The sequence below is a fragment of the Trachurus trachurus genome, assembly GCF_905171665.1.
Source record: "Trachurus trachurus genome assembly, chromosome: 10".
NCBI lineage: Eukaryota > Metazoa > Chordata > Actinopteri > Carangiformes > Carangidae > Trachurus > Trachurus trachurus.
The window spans coordinates 17,176,652-17,196,818 of record NC_139894.1 but is presented as its reverse complement, the minus strand read 5'-3'; the positions used below and the strand labels follow the sequence as shown (position 1 = coordinate 17,196,818).

The 20,167-nt window shown below is 42.2% G+C and overlaps 1 protein-coding gene across 1 annotated transcript in view; it reads right to left on the bottom strand.

Annotated features, from left to right (window-relative positions):
- The window catches only part of tsc22d3 (TSC22 domain family, member 3), a 36,174-nt gene extending 16,325 nt beyond the window's left edge, over positions 1-19,849 (bottom strand). Inside the window, exon 1 of the mRNA XM_083981236.1 lies at positions 19,077-19,849. Within this exon, the coding sequence (XP_083837362.1) occupies positions 19,077-19,417 (341 nt within the window). The 5' untranslated portion in view covers positions 19,418-19,849. The remainder of the gene's footprint in view (positions 1-19,076) is intronic.
- Positions 19,850-20,167: the final 318 nt, after the last annotated feature.

The following is a 20,167-nucleotide window of genomic DNA, read 5'->3' as shown; positions in this document are numbered from 1 at the left end:
CATTAAACACACAAAAGAAAGAAATGTCTCTGGAGATTTGAGGATTAAGACTGCCTGAAGCGCAGACCTACAGTATGATAAATGCTAAACTCAATTCTGAAAATGTAAATCTCTGGCATCAAAATAAAAAAAAAATGTTTTGGAAAATTTATGATAAAAGATGATAATGATGGGTATGGTTGAGATCTGCTGGAGATAAATCTGCGGCTGACGTAAAATATCTAATCAGATCTGGCCTCTCGGCAACGAGATGTGCGTAAGAGCCCTTTATTGTTTTGAAGATGGACAGATTTGCCCACGTAAGCACTGTTTAAGAGCCAATAAGCTGTCACATTATCTGCCCAAATCACAGGATTCAGTCATTGACGGATGAGGTTCCCATGAGCACTGCAGAGTCCCGGCTTCGCATCCGCACAGCAAGGTGATGATGGATCAAACAAAGTGGCAGCAAACTGAAAGTTTAACATGCAATTAAGGTCGACTTATTAAAATGGGTTCCCTGGAAAGCAATCACAGCTATCCAGCGGACGAATGAGGAAGAGAATGGGAAAGGTCAAGGGGGTCAAACACTCTCCAGAGCTGTGCACTGATCCGGGGTTGTCTTTGGCTTCGACCCTGTCACAACACGAGATCAGCCTGCAGAATTGTGAAATAGGAGAAATATGACCATGCTTTGCTTTGTTGTTGCAGAACCTTTGCACAAGAAGCACAGGTATGTGCCAGCATCAGGTATCAGAGACAGGGATACCATAATTTATTGTCTAATAACAACATATACTTATTATTCAGTCTATTCAAATGTGTGGATGTTTCAAGAATGTGACCAATTACGGTAATAAAATACTATTGTGGGTTGTGAATGTATCACTTCAGGGTAACATTTCTTTCATTTTGATGGATTTTCATGAAGTGAAAACTTTATTGTTTAATCATCTGACCCCCCCCCCCCTTGTGATTACAGTATTTTTCATACGGAACGTACATGAAACTGATGTCAGTTACGCTATAGAGGCTTTTTGAGGAACTATTTCAGGATTTGCAGAACTGAAACTAAATCGGGTGTTTCACAGTTTCCCACACCCACAGGACAACTCCTGACCTGAACACACACTCGTACCTACACACGCAGACACAGTTCAACCATCCAGTCAAACAAAACTGCAAGTCATTATCTTTGTTTTCCAGCCTATATGTGACTGATTGTCTTCTTCACACCAGTTTAATGACTGTGGTGTTCTTTCTTGGTTCGACTACAATTATAGTCAGACCGCAGGGAGAAGGAGCGCAGTGTGGCGCCTGCAAGGTAGATGCCAAACTTTACAACATCTACACCCCTCATTAAAATCATAATATGTAGGTGCCCCATATTTGTTTTTCTATTTTGTTAAAGAGGCTTCAAGTCAAAAGCTTAATCATGACTGGATTAAGCTGTGTCACTCTTGTGTCTTGTCTGCCACCTTGTGCACAGTCATTTGTCCTGCCGTCTGGATCATCTGGCTTTGCCGTCGCCCTCTCTTGCTCATGTTCTTGTTGTTGTTCTTTTTCTCCTTGCTGCAAGCCACCCCCTCCAACGGCTAATGTTATTCATGCCCTTTCAACCTGTCTCTGAGCAATAAATCCTATCTGACTGGCATACTTCTAACCCTGACTCTATAGCTCCAGGTAATTATCTTGTGTCTGACCTGTCTCGCTGTTGTCTGGTACATGCACACCTATTTTTGGCACAGGCGCTGCTGTTGCGCCATGCATGCTCATCCGACTGGGGCAAGACGGAGCGAGACAGTGCACCGTGTATGTAACTGTGAGCTGTATCTGGATATTTGTGTTTACTTTGTCAATGTACCGTGTCTGGGCCGTGTTCCGAGTAAAGGTGAACACGCAGATACTGTCAGGTCATGCCTTTTCTTCCGCTTGTTAAAAGTGAAAGACATTAAGGAACATCACACACACATCTTCAAGCTGTTGGGGTGTTGAAAGCCAAATACAACAAACACACTGTGCAGCAGTTTTCTTATTTACTCTACTTAAGGATGGCCTTTTGTGCGACATATACACATATTTGTATTTCAGCATCACAGATGACCTGTGTTCGGGCAGATTAAACACTTTTTGACACATGGAAGTCAAGGAAGTGCAGCAAGATATGCATATTTCCTTTAACAGTGACGTGCTAGAGAACCACAATTTGAGGCAAGATGGCCTCCTTTTAGCTAAAAGGACACTGTGTAATCGCGTGACGATTTCTTGTTGTTTTGATTTCTATTGTCTCTCTGCTCTTCGAACAAAGTCGCCTGCGTGTGCGAAGAAAAAAAGAAAACACAATAGTTGCTCAACTATCGAGCAGCCAGACATAATTTAGGCCAATAACAAGAATCCATGGTATCATGTTTCATCAGATCACAGTTCACCAGATACCCTGTGTCTGGTGCAGCCCTGAGGACAGCCCCTTGTTTTGTATCAGAGCCTGAGCAGAGAGCTACCAAACACCAAAACAGGAAAATGCAAAAATGAGGAAGAGAAAAGGAGAGGAGGAGAAAGAGGGAGGGTGGGAGGGAGGGAGGAGAGGGCTTTCACAGCTGTTGTTAGGCAGTGTTTCCTCTGATAGGAGGCCTTGGCTGTACTCCCAGTTCTTTAGGTAAACTGTCAAAAAAACATGGTTACCTTGAGATAATGAAGGGGGCATGCGGGTGTGTTTGTGTAAAAGACGGTAAGATTGATATGAGATGGTGAAGAAAAAAAAAGTTGGATGCACTTTTTGCTTTCTGTTGATACAATCAGCAAAAAAAAAAGATCACATGAGCTGACCCAGAAAGCTTTTAAAAGTACAGGTTAAGAGGGTAACCCCCACTTGTGTTTGTAATATGACAAAACTTGTTTAGTAGGATGTTGTGCGTGAGTAACAGTGCAGACATCTGCAAAACGTGTTAGCCTCTTATCATGGGATCAAGATAATAAGTAGAATGTAAGTCTTTAATCTGTCCCACTGCACGTCTCATTGTGTTTGCGGCGGCAGGTGCCATGGACTGTTTTGATCGTCACCCCAGGTCAACTGTTTTATGCAGTTGTTGTTTTTTTGTTGTTGTTGTTTGTTTGTTTGTTTTTACCACTACAGCCTTGGGCGATGTGGAAAATCAGTTAGAAATGCACACAGATGAATAAATATCGAAACAAGTATGAAAGTTTGGCCCCAAATTCACAGGAAAAATTGAAAAGAAAACCTGGCAGTTACACACTAATTACTCAATTTATAATATTTGCAGGACAGTTTTGGAGCTGCTCTTTTTATAATTCTAAAATGGGGATTCCCAAAAGACATACTTGGCTAAACTCAAAAACTCAAAATGCTGGCTGCGTGCTGACCATCCCAACTGAACCATTGCATTAGTTTCTATCTGTTTCAGTGAAATGCAAAGACCAGATAAGATGCCAAAATGTAGGAGGGGAAAATGAGACTATCCCAAAAAGACAGGTCCTGGGAGAGGTGCTTAGCTTTGCTGTTTTCAGTGCGATGGCCTAGATATTATTGTCACCTAATATTGCGAGTAAATGACAACACTCACGGGACAAGTGTTACTGTGTCTGAATCTGATATCTCCTTCTAGAAAGCTTATTTGAATATGAAAGGGAGGAAGTATCCTGCTTGTCTTTCAGTTTTTCTTTTGTGTGTAACATCCACCTCTTGCTGGCTGTCATAGAATAACAGCAATGGACTTTGTTTTTTTATCAGGGTGTTTCTCTGAGTTTCCCATTGATATTAGCTACAATAGCATCCTCTCCCTCCAGAGGGCTAGGAAGTGGACCACTGAATCGAAAGAGCGCTAGAAATGCACCAAACTACTCATTTTTACCACTAAAATGGATGGCATAAGGACAGTAAAGAAAGAAAATATGTTGTTAATCAGAATGATCAGGTACAACCATTTTAATTATTTGACCGAAAACATCATTTCAGAATCACCACAAGACATCTAACAATGATTTTTCTGCAGAATCAATTGAAAACCTCTGGGATTATAATATGACAGCACAAAGTAAACGGCAGTTCCTAGAATGACCACTAGAGCCTGGTTACAAAAACAAGTCCATTCCCATAGACTCCCATGTTAAAATGAACAACTTCAGCACGGGAAAAAAACATATTCACAGCCTAGAACAATGAACAGTTTTGGTCTCTAAAGCTAATTTTACCTCTAGTGGCAAATGCACAGTTTTTTATTTATTTATTTACATCACCTGTTAAGATTTTATTAAGGCTTAAAGTTAAGTATAATTTAGGGCGTGCCGGCCATTTTCGGATTAGCCTGGACTTCAGTGAAGTCAGGCTGCCTGGGTGGAACAGTTCACTCGAGCTTTTAAAACTCCTCCCAGCTCGGAAAATATTCTTCAATTCTTCTTTATGTAGTCCTAGAGGTTAAACACCAGTCATGGTACAGCCACAAACCCCCTGCTGGCCTGCGGACTCCCCTGTGCAGCTCTTGAGAGCCATTATGTGTCTTGTAGCTACTTTTATGTTCTGCTGTCCTCAAGAGGCTTTGATCCTCCTTTAAATGTAAACACTAGGTGTGTTCTTGTCAGCCAGCAAATGTCCTCACAACAAATTTACTGCTGTGATACCGGTACTCGGAGTCTCAGTACTAAGACTGTAGTAAAATATTTCAGGGATTGCCTGAAATGCATCACGCTTCAGATGTGTTTGTCATTCATTCCAACGAGTCTCCTGACACTATCCTGGAAAAAGGCATATGGACAGGCTGCCAGTGTTTTGCCAACATTTCCACTCTGTTGTGTCTGTCTGTTTGTTATGTAACCTCTGGTGAGAACAGGTCACTGTCTTGGAATCAGGCGGAGCAGTCGACCATTGTAAACCTACAGATTATTCATGGTTGGAGAGTTAGAACATCCACCTATCCACCACTCCAACCACAGATGCATGTCAGCTGGAAACTGGATTTACTTTAATGTGTGTGTGCTGGTGTGTGTGAGCTGGTGAAGTGGTTTGTTCCATTTCAGCTTGTTCATGTCCAATCGTGGTGGAACAGACGGGATTATATTGTATTTGATTTTTATGTAAACGTATTAAGTAAATACATAGGCCTAGCTTTTTGTAAATTATCTTTCTTGCCTTCCTTGTGTGCAGCACTACCACTGCATGCTAACCAAGCTACAACAGTTGTTTTAACTTTATACTCTGGCCCAAGAAACTTAACAAGTCATGAGCATTCAAGGGAAAAAGCTAAGTTTTATATATGCACTGTTTGCCTCCCACACATCATGACCTGGCATATGAAGTTAGCATACAGCAAAGCAACGCTTAAATCATGCTAAACAAGCCCGAAGGCGATGGATCAGTAAAAACATTAGGGTCGAGCAGAGCAAGTGTGTGGAAATGACAGATGGAAATGTGGAGGAGAAGCAGAGAGAGGAGACGTGTGCACCACACAGATGACTATGATTTCCTGTTGAATTCCTGTAGATGTGAGCCTCTACTTTGGAAGCATAGAAAAGGATTTTTTTTAAAAAGCACTCAAAATTAAAGAGGTGGGTCTGTAAAAAAAAAATTTCATTGGACTGAAATCTCTATAGCTTGAAACTTGACTTGAGAGTGACCTTTGCTGAGCATCAAACTGTTGCTTTATAGGTGAAGACTAGGTCAACTTCCTGCTCAGCTCGAGCTCTTCCACAGTAAAAGACAGTTCTACTGACGCGAAAAAATAAAACCTCTTGACCCCAGCTAACTTCCACACTGTTGGGCTCACGAGCACTGAAAGGTCATGACCTCCAGTGTTACATAAATCCCCATCTTTTCTCTCTCCCTCTCTCTCTCTCTCTCTCTCTCTCTCTCTCTCTCTCTCTCTCACTTCTCCTTACATGACACCTTGCATTCAGGCCAGCAATAAATAGGTCTTTGTGTGCACCCCCCCCCCCCCAAAAAAAAAAGAAAAAAAAAAAGAAAAAGGACATGGATGGCAGTCTGGATGGAATGTGTATGCACAAGGGTTAGATGAGAGATGGGAGTTTTGGAGCAACAGATGAAGAAAGGGAGGGGGGGAAAAGATTTTCAACATTTGTCCACATTCCTCCCAGAGTCCCAGACTTTCTTGGCAGGAGTGGCCTCGTTTGTCATCAGAGCTGCGTTACTTTGCTGCAGAAGCATCTACATGTATTCAGATGGCTGTTGTTTAGCTCAACCCCAGACTGTGTAAACATCATGGCATGCAAACATAATGATGAGTCTGTGACTCACTTGACTCCATGACAGCATACTGGAAGGAATGCAGAATAAGGTCATTTAATGTCACTGCTGCTAATTGCTCCTTATGATGGCACAGTAAGATGGCAGAGGGGAGAGAGAGGCATAATGCCCCCATCAGATAGCACCACAGCACAGGCTGCCCCATGGTACGACTGTCTGCCTTTAAACACTCTGACACAAAGAGCGAAGTGAGGGCTTGGACAGGATGCATCTTGTTATTTTCGCTCATTTGACTCTGTTAGTGCCTCCCTCTCCATCTCCGTCTCTGTCTCTCTGCTGAGGAACAGCCAGAAACAATCACAGACTCACTGAAACTTGGCAAATGAGTTCATTTTTCTACTCTCTCCCTCGCAGGCTCTTGTCTGCCAAAAAGTTATCCAGAGAGAGAAAAAGAGCCTGGCAGAACAGGTCTACCTTTTCATTCCACTACTGCTGCCTGCCAATGGAACCAAACTGGTCCCGAGCCCAGCATGCCTCTCCTTTCTTCTGTTGAAGTCATATTGAGGAGAACTGGCTTAATTTTAAGAGCCACAGTTGTATGCAATAAAATGCTGATATAATCAGCTTTTTGTCTTTTTCATGGTCCATGACTCACTGCCATAAATGCATTGTCATCACAACTGTCATCTGGGGAAAAATATAGTGCATTTGGAGGTTTTTCTCTGCATCACATTTTTCTTGTTTCCTCTTTTTCTTTGTTAAGTTGTTTGGTTCTATCTTTAACTCTTTTTTTTTCTTGTAAAATTTCTCTTTGTCTTTCTTTGCCTTCTAACAGAGTGCCTCTCCAAAAGCGCATTTGAACTTGAAGCCAGTGAGAGTCTGGAAATTTGGAAGCACCAGTAACAAACAGGAAACCATATTCATTACACTCAAGTCAGAGTCTGATTATGGTTCATAGGGGTTTGCCAGTCATTTGGACTTTTTTCGAGCATGTATACTGTAAACCGTAACTCATAGTGGCAGTTATATGACATTTACTTTCTGCCAAGCTCTTTGCCGCAGCAGGAAAAAAAAGAAAAAGGAAAAGGAAAAGGTTTTCTTGATTTAGCAATGAAGTTTACTGCACACCCCGATTCAACTGATGAAACAAATGCATTGCACCAGGTTACCCAACATGTTCCCCACTCTGATTAACAGCTTGACAGCCCTGTGAAGTCTCTCAGTTGTTTATTTTTTCTCATCCTCTCAATGTTGCGCAAAGGCCCGATTTAATGATGCAATTATGGATGACAGCACAACACGGGAGTTCCCAGATGCAGGGTGGGTGCTACTGGGGTGACACAGCTTTCACAGTGAGGTTAAAACTTCAGAAAGTTTTATTTGAACTAAATTTTGAAACATCACTCAGATACTGTGGGTTAAATTAAGGATGTGACGGAAAGCAGATGTCACTGACTCCTGTATAATGCCACTTATAAGTTGACATTTACTTTTAAACACCCATCATTTTTGATGGACCAAAACAACATGAAAATGCTCGACCAAATTTGACATAAACTTTCTGACCATAACTGTGTTCTTTTTATGCATCCTAATAGGAATCATTACAATTTTTCCCATTGCATGACAGGAAAGCCATGTTTGGGAAAGTTTGGGCAATAAAATGACACGTCCACTTACGTAGCTCAAAACTGTTTGCTGTAGCAAACACAAATATACAAAAAAAAAAAAAAAAAGTGAGACTTGCCAAACTGCATAACTTCAAAAATACAACATGTGGCTGGCTATGGTGATGTTACCTTTCCTGCGTTGTGGAAATCATGATTTCATGAGGGTTCAGAGAACTAATTGTTTTTTCCTTGACACTTTAGGAGGACTTCTTCTGTAATGGACTGTGGCAACATCGTTGCTAAAGTATGTCTAATACTAGCGCCATGCCCTGCGGGGTAAAAGACATCTTAAGAGTATGGAAGTGTGTGTGGGTGGGTGTGTGTATGTACTCATGTATATTTGATAAGGCTGTACACATTAGTGTGTGTTTTGAGCTGATACGAGATGAATTTTATGTGCATCCTAATTTCCCTGCGTGTGTGAGTGTGTTTAAGTGTGTGTGAGTGTGTATGCCTGTGCACACTCTTTGTAGGGTACATCATGTACCCAACCTGCATGTGAATAGTGCCCAGGGGGAATAAGATAGGCTAATGATAGGTCTCCACAAAAGCGCTGTCTGGCTGCATTGTGTAGCAGACTATTGTGGTGAGTGAAAAAAAAACTGACTCAGTGTGGGATAACAGCACATGGGATTATGAAACAGGCGTCCAGAGAGAAACAGATGGAATACGTGTCAGAATGAATCTGAAAAGACTCAGGGTATGCCAGTCCCTTTAAGTTTAAGGGATGCTGCCAGGCAAAAAAAGTGAAGTCTCTACCAGTTTTTGTACAAACTCTTTCCGTTTGGATACAAAGACAAGTTTTTACGTGTTCAGTCAACAAAATGATTTGTTCCCCATGGGTCTTAAGGGAAAAAAAATAAAACGCACATGAAAAAAAAAGAACAGCCTATATTTCCACTCCAGATCTTCATCACCCCGGCCAAACTGTAACTTGGCCCTCAGCAGCAGGGTGGGTTACCACATTTGCACTTCTCATGCGGAGTTAGAGAAAGAGTGGGAATCCCATAGTAATCAAAGTAGGACAGAACCGCATTTTTTACTGCTCTCCAGCCCGCAGCTTGTGCCGCTCAGGCTGTGCGGTGCTAAGTCTAATAACTCCATCATTTCAGCTTCCCACCATTTACACTATGAACCTCGCTCTAGACAATACGCATATTTTCCACTGCCTGACTAATACGATGACACCGCAGGTTGTCGCGTGTGAGCTGCAATTTGATGAACAGAACAAATCACACCAACCTCTGATATCAAGTGTTATGCAAGCTTTATTATTGTCTAATGCCTATTTAAACAGTGTAAATATAATAAATTGAATGTTTGTGGCATGATGACTCACTGTCAAGTACAGGGCAATATGTGGGTGTGTGTGTATGTGTGTGTGTGTGGGTGGGGAATGTGTTTGATGGCAAGTGTTGACAGACTGCCTTATTATCTAAATAGGCGCCATAGCCGTGGTCCAAACAGATAAGGCACTGAGCGTGAACCATGGTCACTCCAACACCCCCACCCCCATAGACTTACATAAGTCCAACGGCTGCCAACTAGAACAACTGAGATGGAGAGAAAACAAGGGAAAGAGGGAGGGAAAACAAGGATACAGAGAGGAGGAATAGATGTGGCAAATAGAAGAGGGAAGGACGAAGAGAGCATGGATGAAGCATAAAAGGATTTTAATGGATGGGTGGTACTACATCCGTCTTTTGAAGTATTTGCAGAACGACTTTTTTTTTTGAGAACGCTTCCCTCTTTCCGTTGTTGAAAAATTTCCCAGTTTGTACTTTCCATATCCATCTCACAGGTCTCATGCTCTCAGCTGTGCTGTGGCGGGGCGGGGATCCATGTCACTATTCTGACTCCATATTTATCTATTTTTCACCGGTTTGTTTCAAGAATCCTTCATCATCTTTTTAAGTTGTATTTATGTGACACAGCTGAGCCTCATGGGCCCAAGTACGAGGACTTTTTAACAGAAACCACACTATTTTTTTTAACACACTTTGCTCATAACACACAAAAAAGGAGGGAAAAAACAGTTTTTCCTTGAAACTTTGATATTGGACATTTATAATTTATAATTGTAGCATAATAGTCATGACACATGAATTAGGCAACAGGAAAAATACCCTTTGATCTGTTTCTACTTGCATCATTCATTAGCTTGTTACAAATTTGTTTTCGACTCCCAAATAAATACGATTTTCACGGTCTATTGAGTATATATTTAGCACATTTTATGAGAACAAATGTATGCAAACATTAACTGGAAAATTAGTACACTGAGGCTCTTTCGAAGCTCTTTCACAAACATGATTCCTTTTCATGTATTTTATATTATTTTTCCAAAACAAGTCAGCATGAGTTTAGAAGACGGGTTTTCCAGCTCGCTCTGATCTTGAGGATTTGATTCAGATGGCAAACGTGATGTGTTACTTATACGCGTCTAATCCACCTCTGGTACATGCAGTGTCTCAATTCTCTGTCACTCAGGACAAAAGAGCTTAGCTGGATTCTGCTGTGGTGATGTGTCAACAACAACATAATACCGCAGGTCACCTTTTGTGTACTGTATACTGATAAGTGTGTTCATATCTGTGTGTGAGCTGTCTGGTTGCCAAGCAGTGTGCCTTGTGTCTTCCAGACAGACGGATGAACGACTAATTCCTGACCCTTGCAGCTGTCATTGAAGAGTATTGGTTGATTCCAAGATTTGTGTCTTAAAGAAACAAAAGAAAATCCTTCTAAAGACTATCATCTACAATGAAAGTTCAAGGATTAAAACTGGTTTTGTTCATCAATGTTAGCAATTCCCAAGGAAAGTCCAAAACCAACAAACCATTCATCCGTCTTTCAGTAGGCCTATACATTCATGTCCATTAGGCTATTGCTGAAGCCATAGATTTATCAAAATTGGAGATGAATGTGCAATTTAACGGGTAGTTTCTCGTTGGGCACTGAGACGGGGTCATTCCTATGTTCCCACAGCCCTATGTTCCCACAGCCTTATGTTCCCACATTTCTAACTTTTGTTGTCACTGAAAATTAGGCCCTATGTTCCCACACCCCTTTGGTCCCACCATTGGTTGTGTTTAGGCAATGACTAAAAGAGTTGGTTAAGTTTAGTAAAAAGACCCGGTAGAGGCTAGACAGGCCAGATAGATAGAGCCCAGATAGGTAGAGAGAGTCCAGTGGGAACATAGGGCCTAATTCTGAGAAAAATCTTAGAATTGTGGGAACATAGGGCTGTGGGAACATAGGGCTGTGGGAACATAAGGCTGTGGGAACATAGGCATGGACCCACTGAGACATTTTTTCAACAAGTGTAAATTGTGAATTTGTGGGCACTCCTTTTAGTTGTAAGCTGCTAATAAGTGCTAAGACTGTGGATGTTATCAAAACAAAATAAAGTGCAGTTCAGTTCCCTTTTTCATCATTTTATACTTTTTCTGGCTCACACAGACAGTGTCTATATGTTTGTACATAGGTTCTTTGTGGGGAGAGACACTTTTGCAGTAAAACGAAGCGCGAACAAAGCGCACGGAAAGCAGAGATGCTGGCGCTGATTAGCATGTTGCGTTTATCATGTTGTCAGTGGCAACGGAACAAGGAACCACAACAGCATTGGTAAAGAAAAGGGCCGTACACAGGAGGTTGCATCAACCTATGGTACAGGGTGTGTGTGTGTATTTCAGAGTTGACTCACACACACTGCAGAAGAGGGTGGGAATAATGACTTTAATTGTGTGTGTGAGTGTGTGTGAAGTAACAGCATGCATGAAAGCAGTTTGATCACCACTTGGAGAGTAGTCTGATAGAAGAGCTCTGAAATGCACACACACCTAATGCTTTTCACATACACACACAAACACACACTCACATACAGTACACATGCACACAAAGTAGCCAACAGTGGTTCCAGGCATCTTCTGGCACAGCACCAAGAGCGGCCTATTCACACAGTCACAACAAAACAAGGCAGTAACTCAAGAGGTCCATTAAAAAGCCATTATTGTACATGCCTCCTTAAACTGGGCCCACAGTGATAAAACTGGGCACAGGGCTAATATGTGGTGCAAACACACCGAATTTACACCAACATTGTGTCAGAAAATCCTCATCCTCTCTAATATGGTCAATCGATCTCTTGGCTCTGTGCATGTTTTCAACACTGAAACAGTCAAACGCTGAGAGTTATTGAGGAAACCCATAAAAACAGCCGTTAAACAAACACTTTTCATAGCTTTTTGCTTCCTCCCGCGACTAAAGAATGACTTCCTTAAGCTATAGAAAAAGGTTGTGACTTTTACCACAGACGTCTGTCGTCCACCGACCTATGTCTGACAGTTCGACTGAGTGTCAACAACACACTATTTTTAGCAGGCACTGTCTATGTTTTGTCTTAGCGCCGGCCTCCCGCCCGGCTGTTTGTCTACCTCTGACTTGCGCTATCTTTCCCTCCCGCTCTCCCTCTCTCTCTCCTCTGACATTGCTCAGACCTCGCCTTCATGGCCTTTGTTTGTTAGGGATTGGCTCCTACAGTAAGACTTGCCCGGGCCATGAGTCTGTTGTTCCACCCTGATATCCTTCCCTTCGCCTTCTCGCCGCTAATCCCCGAATTTTGTTTACATCCGTCTCCCCTGCCACCTGCAACCCATGAAGTTATGTAACTCCCCCCAACCCTCTGTGGGAAACTGTTCCTTTTTCTTTTAACAGGAGACGTGAAATCACGCTATTTGGTTTTCTTCGCAAGAAGAAAGAACTTGGATATAAAAAAAAAGAAAAGAAAAGTGTAATTGGATACAGGTTCTGTCGTCAGCAAGGATGTGTCTGACATTCATAAGCCTTTTATGTGGGCAAAACTGGGAGAGACAAGAACAGCAATGAAAAGAATAGTTTCAAACTCAGCATATTTATCCTCCTTCATCATGTATTGTACGCTGAACTTTAAATTACACTGCTTTCTCCTTGAGATTTCCTTTGTAGCAGTGGGAGAGATGTGAATTTGAATTTCAGCTCTGGTACCAAAACTAGTTTAACTCTGATCCCTGTGCCTGTTCCAGCTTGTGACAGCTTACATATGGAAATTCATAGACAATGATGCTGTAATTGTGCTGTATTACTACAGCCATAAAGAATACAGAGGAATATGTTTTTTGTTTGCCTTATCCCCATCTTTACATTCCTGGCTGATTGCTGTACTTCTAAAATGATGTTATCAACAGAACAAGCCTCAATGGGAGCAGGGAATAGGCAGATGCCATTTAACTCACAATTTTACAGGTTTAGATGTGAGCGAGCAGCTTGTTCCTCTTCTCTCCCTCCCACAATTTTTCACTCACTTTTTTCACACACAACATAAACATCCAGAGGCCTCTGGGTGCACTATATTGCCTGTGTGGGTCCTTCAAATGTATGTATCACTTCTCTAAGTGTGAGCCTTATATGCAAATAATTTGATCTCAAAGCCTGAGCAGGCAGAACTGCCCTGTGACTGATAGCAGATACCAGTTCCCCGTGTGTTACATACATGCAAATGAACAAAACAGGTCAACCTCTGGGCATGTCCGATATAATGACGGTATTTACCTGATATTCTAGTAGAGAAATGATTCACTGTCATGTAGAAATGTGATACTGTAGTTTAGTAGAGATGCCCCGGAGATTAAAATACTTATGGGTTGTTAAATATACTGTACATTTGTGTGGATTTCTAGACCACTCACACATGGCAAAGACACTTTCCATAACTTTTCCACACAGGATCACTAAAATAGGTCTTCACTCCACAAAAAAACTGGACATCTTGTTGCAGAACTATTTAGTGGTTTATATTTGGATTGCAGAGTGGAGCATAAACACCCAGCTGGGTCTCTGACACAGCTGGATCCTGTCTCCTCTCCATTGTGGGAGGGCGAGGTCGTGTTCAGTAGTCAACTGGACAGCAGCCAACAGTTGGTGGTCCTCTAAGGCCAGAAAGAGGAACTTTTACCGCTGTAATGGGGTCCTATAGGTTACTGGTGCAACTACGTGTCAGAAGTTAATAGTGTCCGAGCAGAAAATTAAAACTAGTCTGAGGTTGTAACTCTTGTGTGAGTATCCTTTGACTGCCATTTTGTTTTTCGTACCAAGAACAGAATTGCCTCTAGTCCTGTCTCACAAACAGGCTGATGCATTCAATTTTATTCAGACATAACAATTACTGTCTTTCCCAGCCAGGCAGCACAATTCTTTCCCCTCATCAGTCAACAGACCTGAACCAAGCGATGCTCGTCATGTCGCGCCCTCAAACATGCCATTAAACAAACAACATCTCTCCACTGTGTCTCAACGCCAGAGACGTTCTCAAAGCTACAGACAGGGCTGGTCTGCATACCTTTCAATCAGATGTGCAGAGGTATGTGTTAAAGTACCGGAGCTCACCTTTGGCGAACAGACGCTTAGTGAAGTTTAACTTGTCTCAAAGGTTATGTAACTGTGCCAACCTCAGTACGCATGGGTTAATCAATTATCAATTATAGCCGGATAATTAAATGTTACACTGGCTTTTGGATCTTGAGAATATCAGACAGGAGACATCTTGCTTGGCTAGTATTAGCGGATGCCATGCACGGCTTCTGTAAGTCTGTGAATGATTGAATTAGTTTACTCCTGTCAAGCAAATGAGGCCACGCCAGGACGAACATCCATGCTGAGGTGAAAGCTGCAGTGCCGGCAGAGTTGAGCTAATCTAAGCTAACAGGTTCAGCTAAGAAAACGTAGCTAAGAACATTCATTTCCGTTGGCGCTGTGTCTGTAGGACAAACTGTCCATGTTTAACAGGCTGGTTTTGGGTTTCAGTGTGGATGTCTCAGAAATGAAGAAACGTCAGTGACTGATGGTTGAAATTATCTTTTACTGCCTTGTCATCTTTACTAACAGGTACATTCAATGCAGCTACTTTAAAAGGCCGTTAGCAGCAACTTTAAGGTGGAAATGTTTTTTTCTGTGTAACTTTGACCAATCAGTGTGTTTTTATTGGCTCCCTTAAATAAGATCATAAACTTTTTCTATTTAATCACCTTGAGAAAAAAAAAAGGTGGCAGAGCATCGTCCCAGAGCGCTCCAGTTACATTACACCTATGCTTTCAAATGTTTTTCACTCAGCAAAGATTTAACAGTTAGATTACAGAGGTCTGTGTTGTTGACTGAAGAGTGCAGACTCCATTTCAGCCCAGTTCCACAGTTGCACCTGTGCCACCGCTGGTTGATTTCCTTCTTTCTTTTCTGTTTTGACTGCTCACTGACTGACTGGTCACAGACCTCAAGTGCTGCGATAAATGTTAGTGTGTCATCACTGCAGGCTCTTCACCCCTCTGAACCCTGGCATGTGACGGTGTTTAGTGGCTGCTAAGTACTGACTGACTGCCTGGGGTGAAGGTGTGCAAGAGTACCCCTTTCATTCCAGCCAAGTGTAGCTCTCTAAGCCTCAAAGTAAATCAGCACATTTCCTCTGGTTTTTATCCTGTGGAAATCACAGATCCTGTCCCCCTCGGGGCTCTCTGGCTCTGCCTCAAACACCAAACAGGACTTATGAGTTCAAATTCTCCTCTCAGCACATTTCCGTGACCCTTGAATCATTTACATAACACGTTTGCTGGTCTCGGCCACTGTCTCAAACTGATATTCTACAAGTCCAAAAGAGCATCGTGGCATGCTTCCATGTGCCATGCTGAATATTTTATTCTGTTAACAAGTGGCAAATGAGAATGATGGCTGCTTGGAGGACTGGCCACCCAGGGTGAAGTCACACAGTAAAAACTTCAGCGAGGCTTTCATCAGAAGCCGAGCCCTCCCGAAGCGAGCACTTGAAAAATGCATGAACTTCTGCAAACCTCAAGCCCAGCAAGGCAGCTTTCTTGACAGGATTAGACTGTGAGCACATGTGTGAATGAATGAGTGCGTTTGTGTTTCTGCATGAAAAACTGTAAGGGTACACATTCAAAATCAATGTTTTAATCCTGCGAAAAAGCCTGTCCATGAAAGCCACATGATCCGTGTCTGTGATTCCCTCTTGAGGAGGGAAGGTTTGGGAACAAAGTGTACTGACTAAAGACTCTGTTTGTCAGGCAAACAGTTGAGCTGGCACAGACAGATGCACGGTCACACTGGCCAATGGCATGGGCGAACACATGCCTCTGCCTCTGAGCCAGAAACGTTGCAAATATTGGCTCTTCTAACCTGATTTTTCTCACCTCCTGCCAGATAGGATTAATTTTTCACAAATATCAACATTTAATACTGAATTATTTTTTTCATAAAATGACAACATATGAATATTCTAATGACCTTAAAAGTTTAACTTTTTGGTTGGTGAAGAATAAACGAAGCAGAGCAGAAAACTGTTGTGTAACACTTTTTACAAAGCCTTGCCAGCAGGCATTATTCAAAGTATGACATTGTAAACACCGAATGAAGTGAATAATAATTCATCTGAGCATAAGAACAATTTGACCGCACTGTACTGAAATAAAAATCTTTTGTTTGAAAAGCAGTATTTGCTCACTGATTTATTTAGCTCTCATGGTCAGAGGGGAGCACCAGCTGGAGCAGGATCTGCAGTCCTCAGCCGAAAGTTCCTTCACCCGTTGTTCTTCATCCTTAATGACACACCCTTGCAATCATAAATAAATACAGAACAACTTGTCCCTATATTCAATAACGCTAGCTCCACTGCACGAACAATATCACCTAAAATGGTGTTAAATTAATGCAGATGCAGCTGTTTCGTAACTTAACAGATGGAAAAATTCAGTGATTGTAGAGATTTTTCAAATGGTCGGTACTGTATGTGATCTTTAATTCAGAGGAAGTTAGTCCTGCTTTATGGTAGCCTACTCGTCTTGTCATCCTCAGAATTTGGTGCTGATTTGTTTTTATCATCAAAAGCAAAAAGTAAAAATAAAAATCAGGCTAAACCCAGTTAAGGTCTAATCATTGCCACCATCAGCCCTATCACTTGCTGTGCACCATAAATTGATTTCCATCAATTCTACCATCTGTAGTCATGTGATAACTATCAATGCCACAGACGATAAGAGCAGCCTGTAACTGTTAAACACATAGTTGAGTTAATACAGGTTAATATTTAACTCATTTGGAATATTCTGTAGCAGCCTGGCTTATGGAGAAGTTTGATAAAACACTGATAAGATGTCTTAGCCAGAGAACATTACTGATATGATATTGCCCACAAATGACTGAATCAGTGATAAGAAATGCCATACTTATTCCAGGTAAAAAAAAGTTTTTATCAGTGCAGACATGCACCAGAGGGCAACTTATGTTGAAAAGCTGTATGTGCTTTTATATTTCTCTACTGATCATAACCGGCCCTTCTGTTTCTTAGTTACAGTGTTGACTAATGGTCCGAGGTGTGTTTCGCAGCTATGATTTTTTCTGTAAAATATCATCATTCCAGCACGTTGCACCCTTTTAGACATCTGTGTGAAGTTTTGTCATAATTAGTACATGGATATGTGAGAGATAACAGTGTCCTTGACCTTTGAGCACCAACATCTAATCACTTACTCCTTAAGTAACAATGAATGTTTGTGCCAAGTTTGAAGAAATTTCTTAAATATGTTTTTTAAGATAGCAGTGGTGAGAGACCCCTAACCATCTTCTTCTTTGGGTTTAAAGTGAAACAGCCAGACATTGGTTGGTTTGAAAATAAAGTGCAGTTGGGGGCAAAGATCAATTTTGATCAATATTCCTTTTTGTACACCATCGTAAACAAACAAGAAAACCCTGTTTTATTACCAGATTATCAGATCAGTGTTATCACATCTTGTGTACTTCATGTCTGACACATATGCACATATACCTGGTCCTGTAACACATATCTCTATTTTACAGACACACATGATGACAACTTCACAGTATATGACATTCAAAGGTGGATGATAACAGTGTGTTGTGTTGTTTTAACTGCCATTTCCCCATAGATCTCAACATTTTACTGCCCCTATAACCACCAGAGACCATGTGTAATGACAGCTTTTCTCACCAAGCATTGTACAGTAAGTGCTGGCTCAGGTTCAGGAGTTCAGTGATGGTCAAAACTGTAGCTGACTGGAGAGATAGTAACTGTTAATTTGAGGCTGAAGTCATTCGACAGTAGCTGCCAAACAAACTGTCCAACTGGCAGCAACTTTGTAGCAGGACATTCTCTTCCTCACAAAAAGTGCGAGGTGAGCTGCCAAACACTGTTTTATAAACACTATTTGGTGGAGACTGAGAAGGAGTCAGGCCAGTTTTAATTGACCTCTAGCAATAAAAGAGTGTTTTAATTGAATCAGTATGACCATAAACTGCTGTTTTAGAGTATCCTTGTGTTTTTGCAAGACGTTCTTTCTAGGTTAGGTTTTGTTTTCTCTCTCTCTCTCTCTCTCTCTCTCTCTCTCTCTCTCTCTCTCTCTCTCTCTCTCTCTCTCTCTCTCTCTCTCTCCACGTAGTGTTTTGTTATTTTGAAGTAAAGATCTGTCAATTACAATCATCCGTTCTAGTTGGAGACAAAATCCAGGAACAACATTTCCTTCTTAGAGTTCAAATGTTTTATTTATGGTTGTCCTCAAATAACATGACCTCACTCAAAGAAAACAATTTATATAGCTAATGCATCAGATATGCTTAATTAAAGTCAAGGAGAGCGCAGACGTAAATAGACACGGTGAGCGACATAAACATTTGGACATGGTTGAAAGTTCTGGAATCCATTTTCTAATTATTTAAATGTGAAATAAAAATGAAAGACAAACATAGCGTGCTTTGTTTATCAGCCTAAGGCAAAGAATAAGGTGAATCAAATCTGCATTTAAATCAAAATATGATGCTATGCACACGTAGGTGTGATGTAAGTCATTGTGTCCTATCTGAAACTCATTTCTTTAACATAATCAGTGCTCTCTCCCTGGTCTATACTTAATACATAACAGTAAATACTTATGTCAGCTGTTTTAAAAAGAAGTGCTGATCCAAAAGAAGTGATTAGTCCCCAAAACCATCTGTTCATTTAAGGACAAGGATCCAAAAGTGGACTTTGAACTGACAGCAGCAAAGTTTAACTTTCACCTGGGGTTCAAATCTTGTGTACGCATGAAAGACCTTTTAGTTTCACTTGTTAGCTTATCAGATAAGCATGGTGTACCTGTCAGACAAGCAAACAACAGACATACCTGTGGAAGAAGAGTAGTATAGACAGCATGGTCTGGTCAATGTTGCTGTTGCAGATCCCTTCATTGAGAAGGAAGCACGGGTCCCTCACAACCGAGTCCAGCGAGTCCTGCCTCATGATGTTGTTCAGCTTGTCCGTGTTCAGGTTCTGGTACATCAGCTGGCTGCGGAGCTGGCGGAAGTGATTGACACTTGGGCTGGTGGGGCTTCCAGGCAGGCCCCCCGTGGTACCGAGGCCCTGAGCCGGACTGCTGGACATGGATTCATCACCGCCATTGGCCAGGTCCAGGCAGCAACTGCAACAGTCCAGGCCGATGGGCGAGCGGCAGTCATCGTCTGACATCTCGGAGAACAGGTGGATGGAGAAGGGAAAGGGAGCCCAGGTGTAGGAGGAGGGCAGGTGCAGGAGTCTCAGTGAAGGATGACAGAGACTCAGGTGTATGAATGGCAGAGCTGTCAATAAGAGGGTGTGCTCCTCAGCGCTGACAGAGAGACAGACAGGAAGCCTGGGCTGGTCTAGTCTACCGTCCTGTCTCCGCTCCAGGGCCAGAAGGGCTAAATGGCAGGTTGAGTTCCTCCCTGAGAAGTGCAGTCACGCTGGGCCACTCTGCTTGTGTCTTTCCCTGAGTTTCCCCTCCTGCGGCTCTGCTGCGTTTAGCCTTTTGTTCAGGGCGACGCTGCTGCAATGTGTTGCTACTGTGGCAGGAGAAAGAGTGAACGCCCCACACACACACACATACACACTCACTCACACCGATTCAGCAGGAGTGGCTTGAAAGCAAAACCCAGAAGCTGCTTGCTGCTTATCACTTTTTTCCCTGCAGTTTTTTTGTTTTTTTTTTGGTTGGCGTGCCTAGAGACACAGGGAGGGTGCAAAAGGAGAGGGAGGGGGCGAGAGAGGGTGGGGAAACCCGTGTGATTGGTAAACAGCAGAGCTGGTTACATGTACTGGGCCCCTCCTCTTTTCTCTTTGGGCATTGCCGCGCACGCATTAGGGGAAGGGAAATAGAGAGAGAAGGAGTGAAGCGTCAGAGCATGCTTGAAACATGTGCAGTTCTGTCAGCTCCACCCTATCATGCTGACAGCAAGGAGG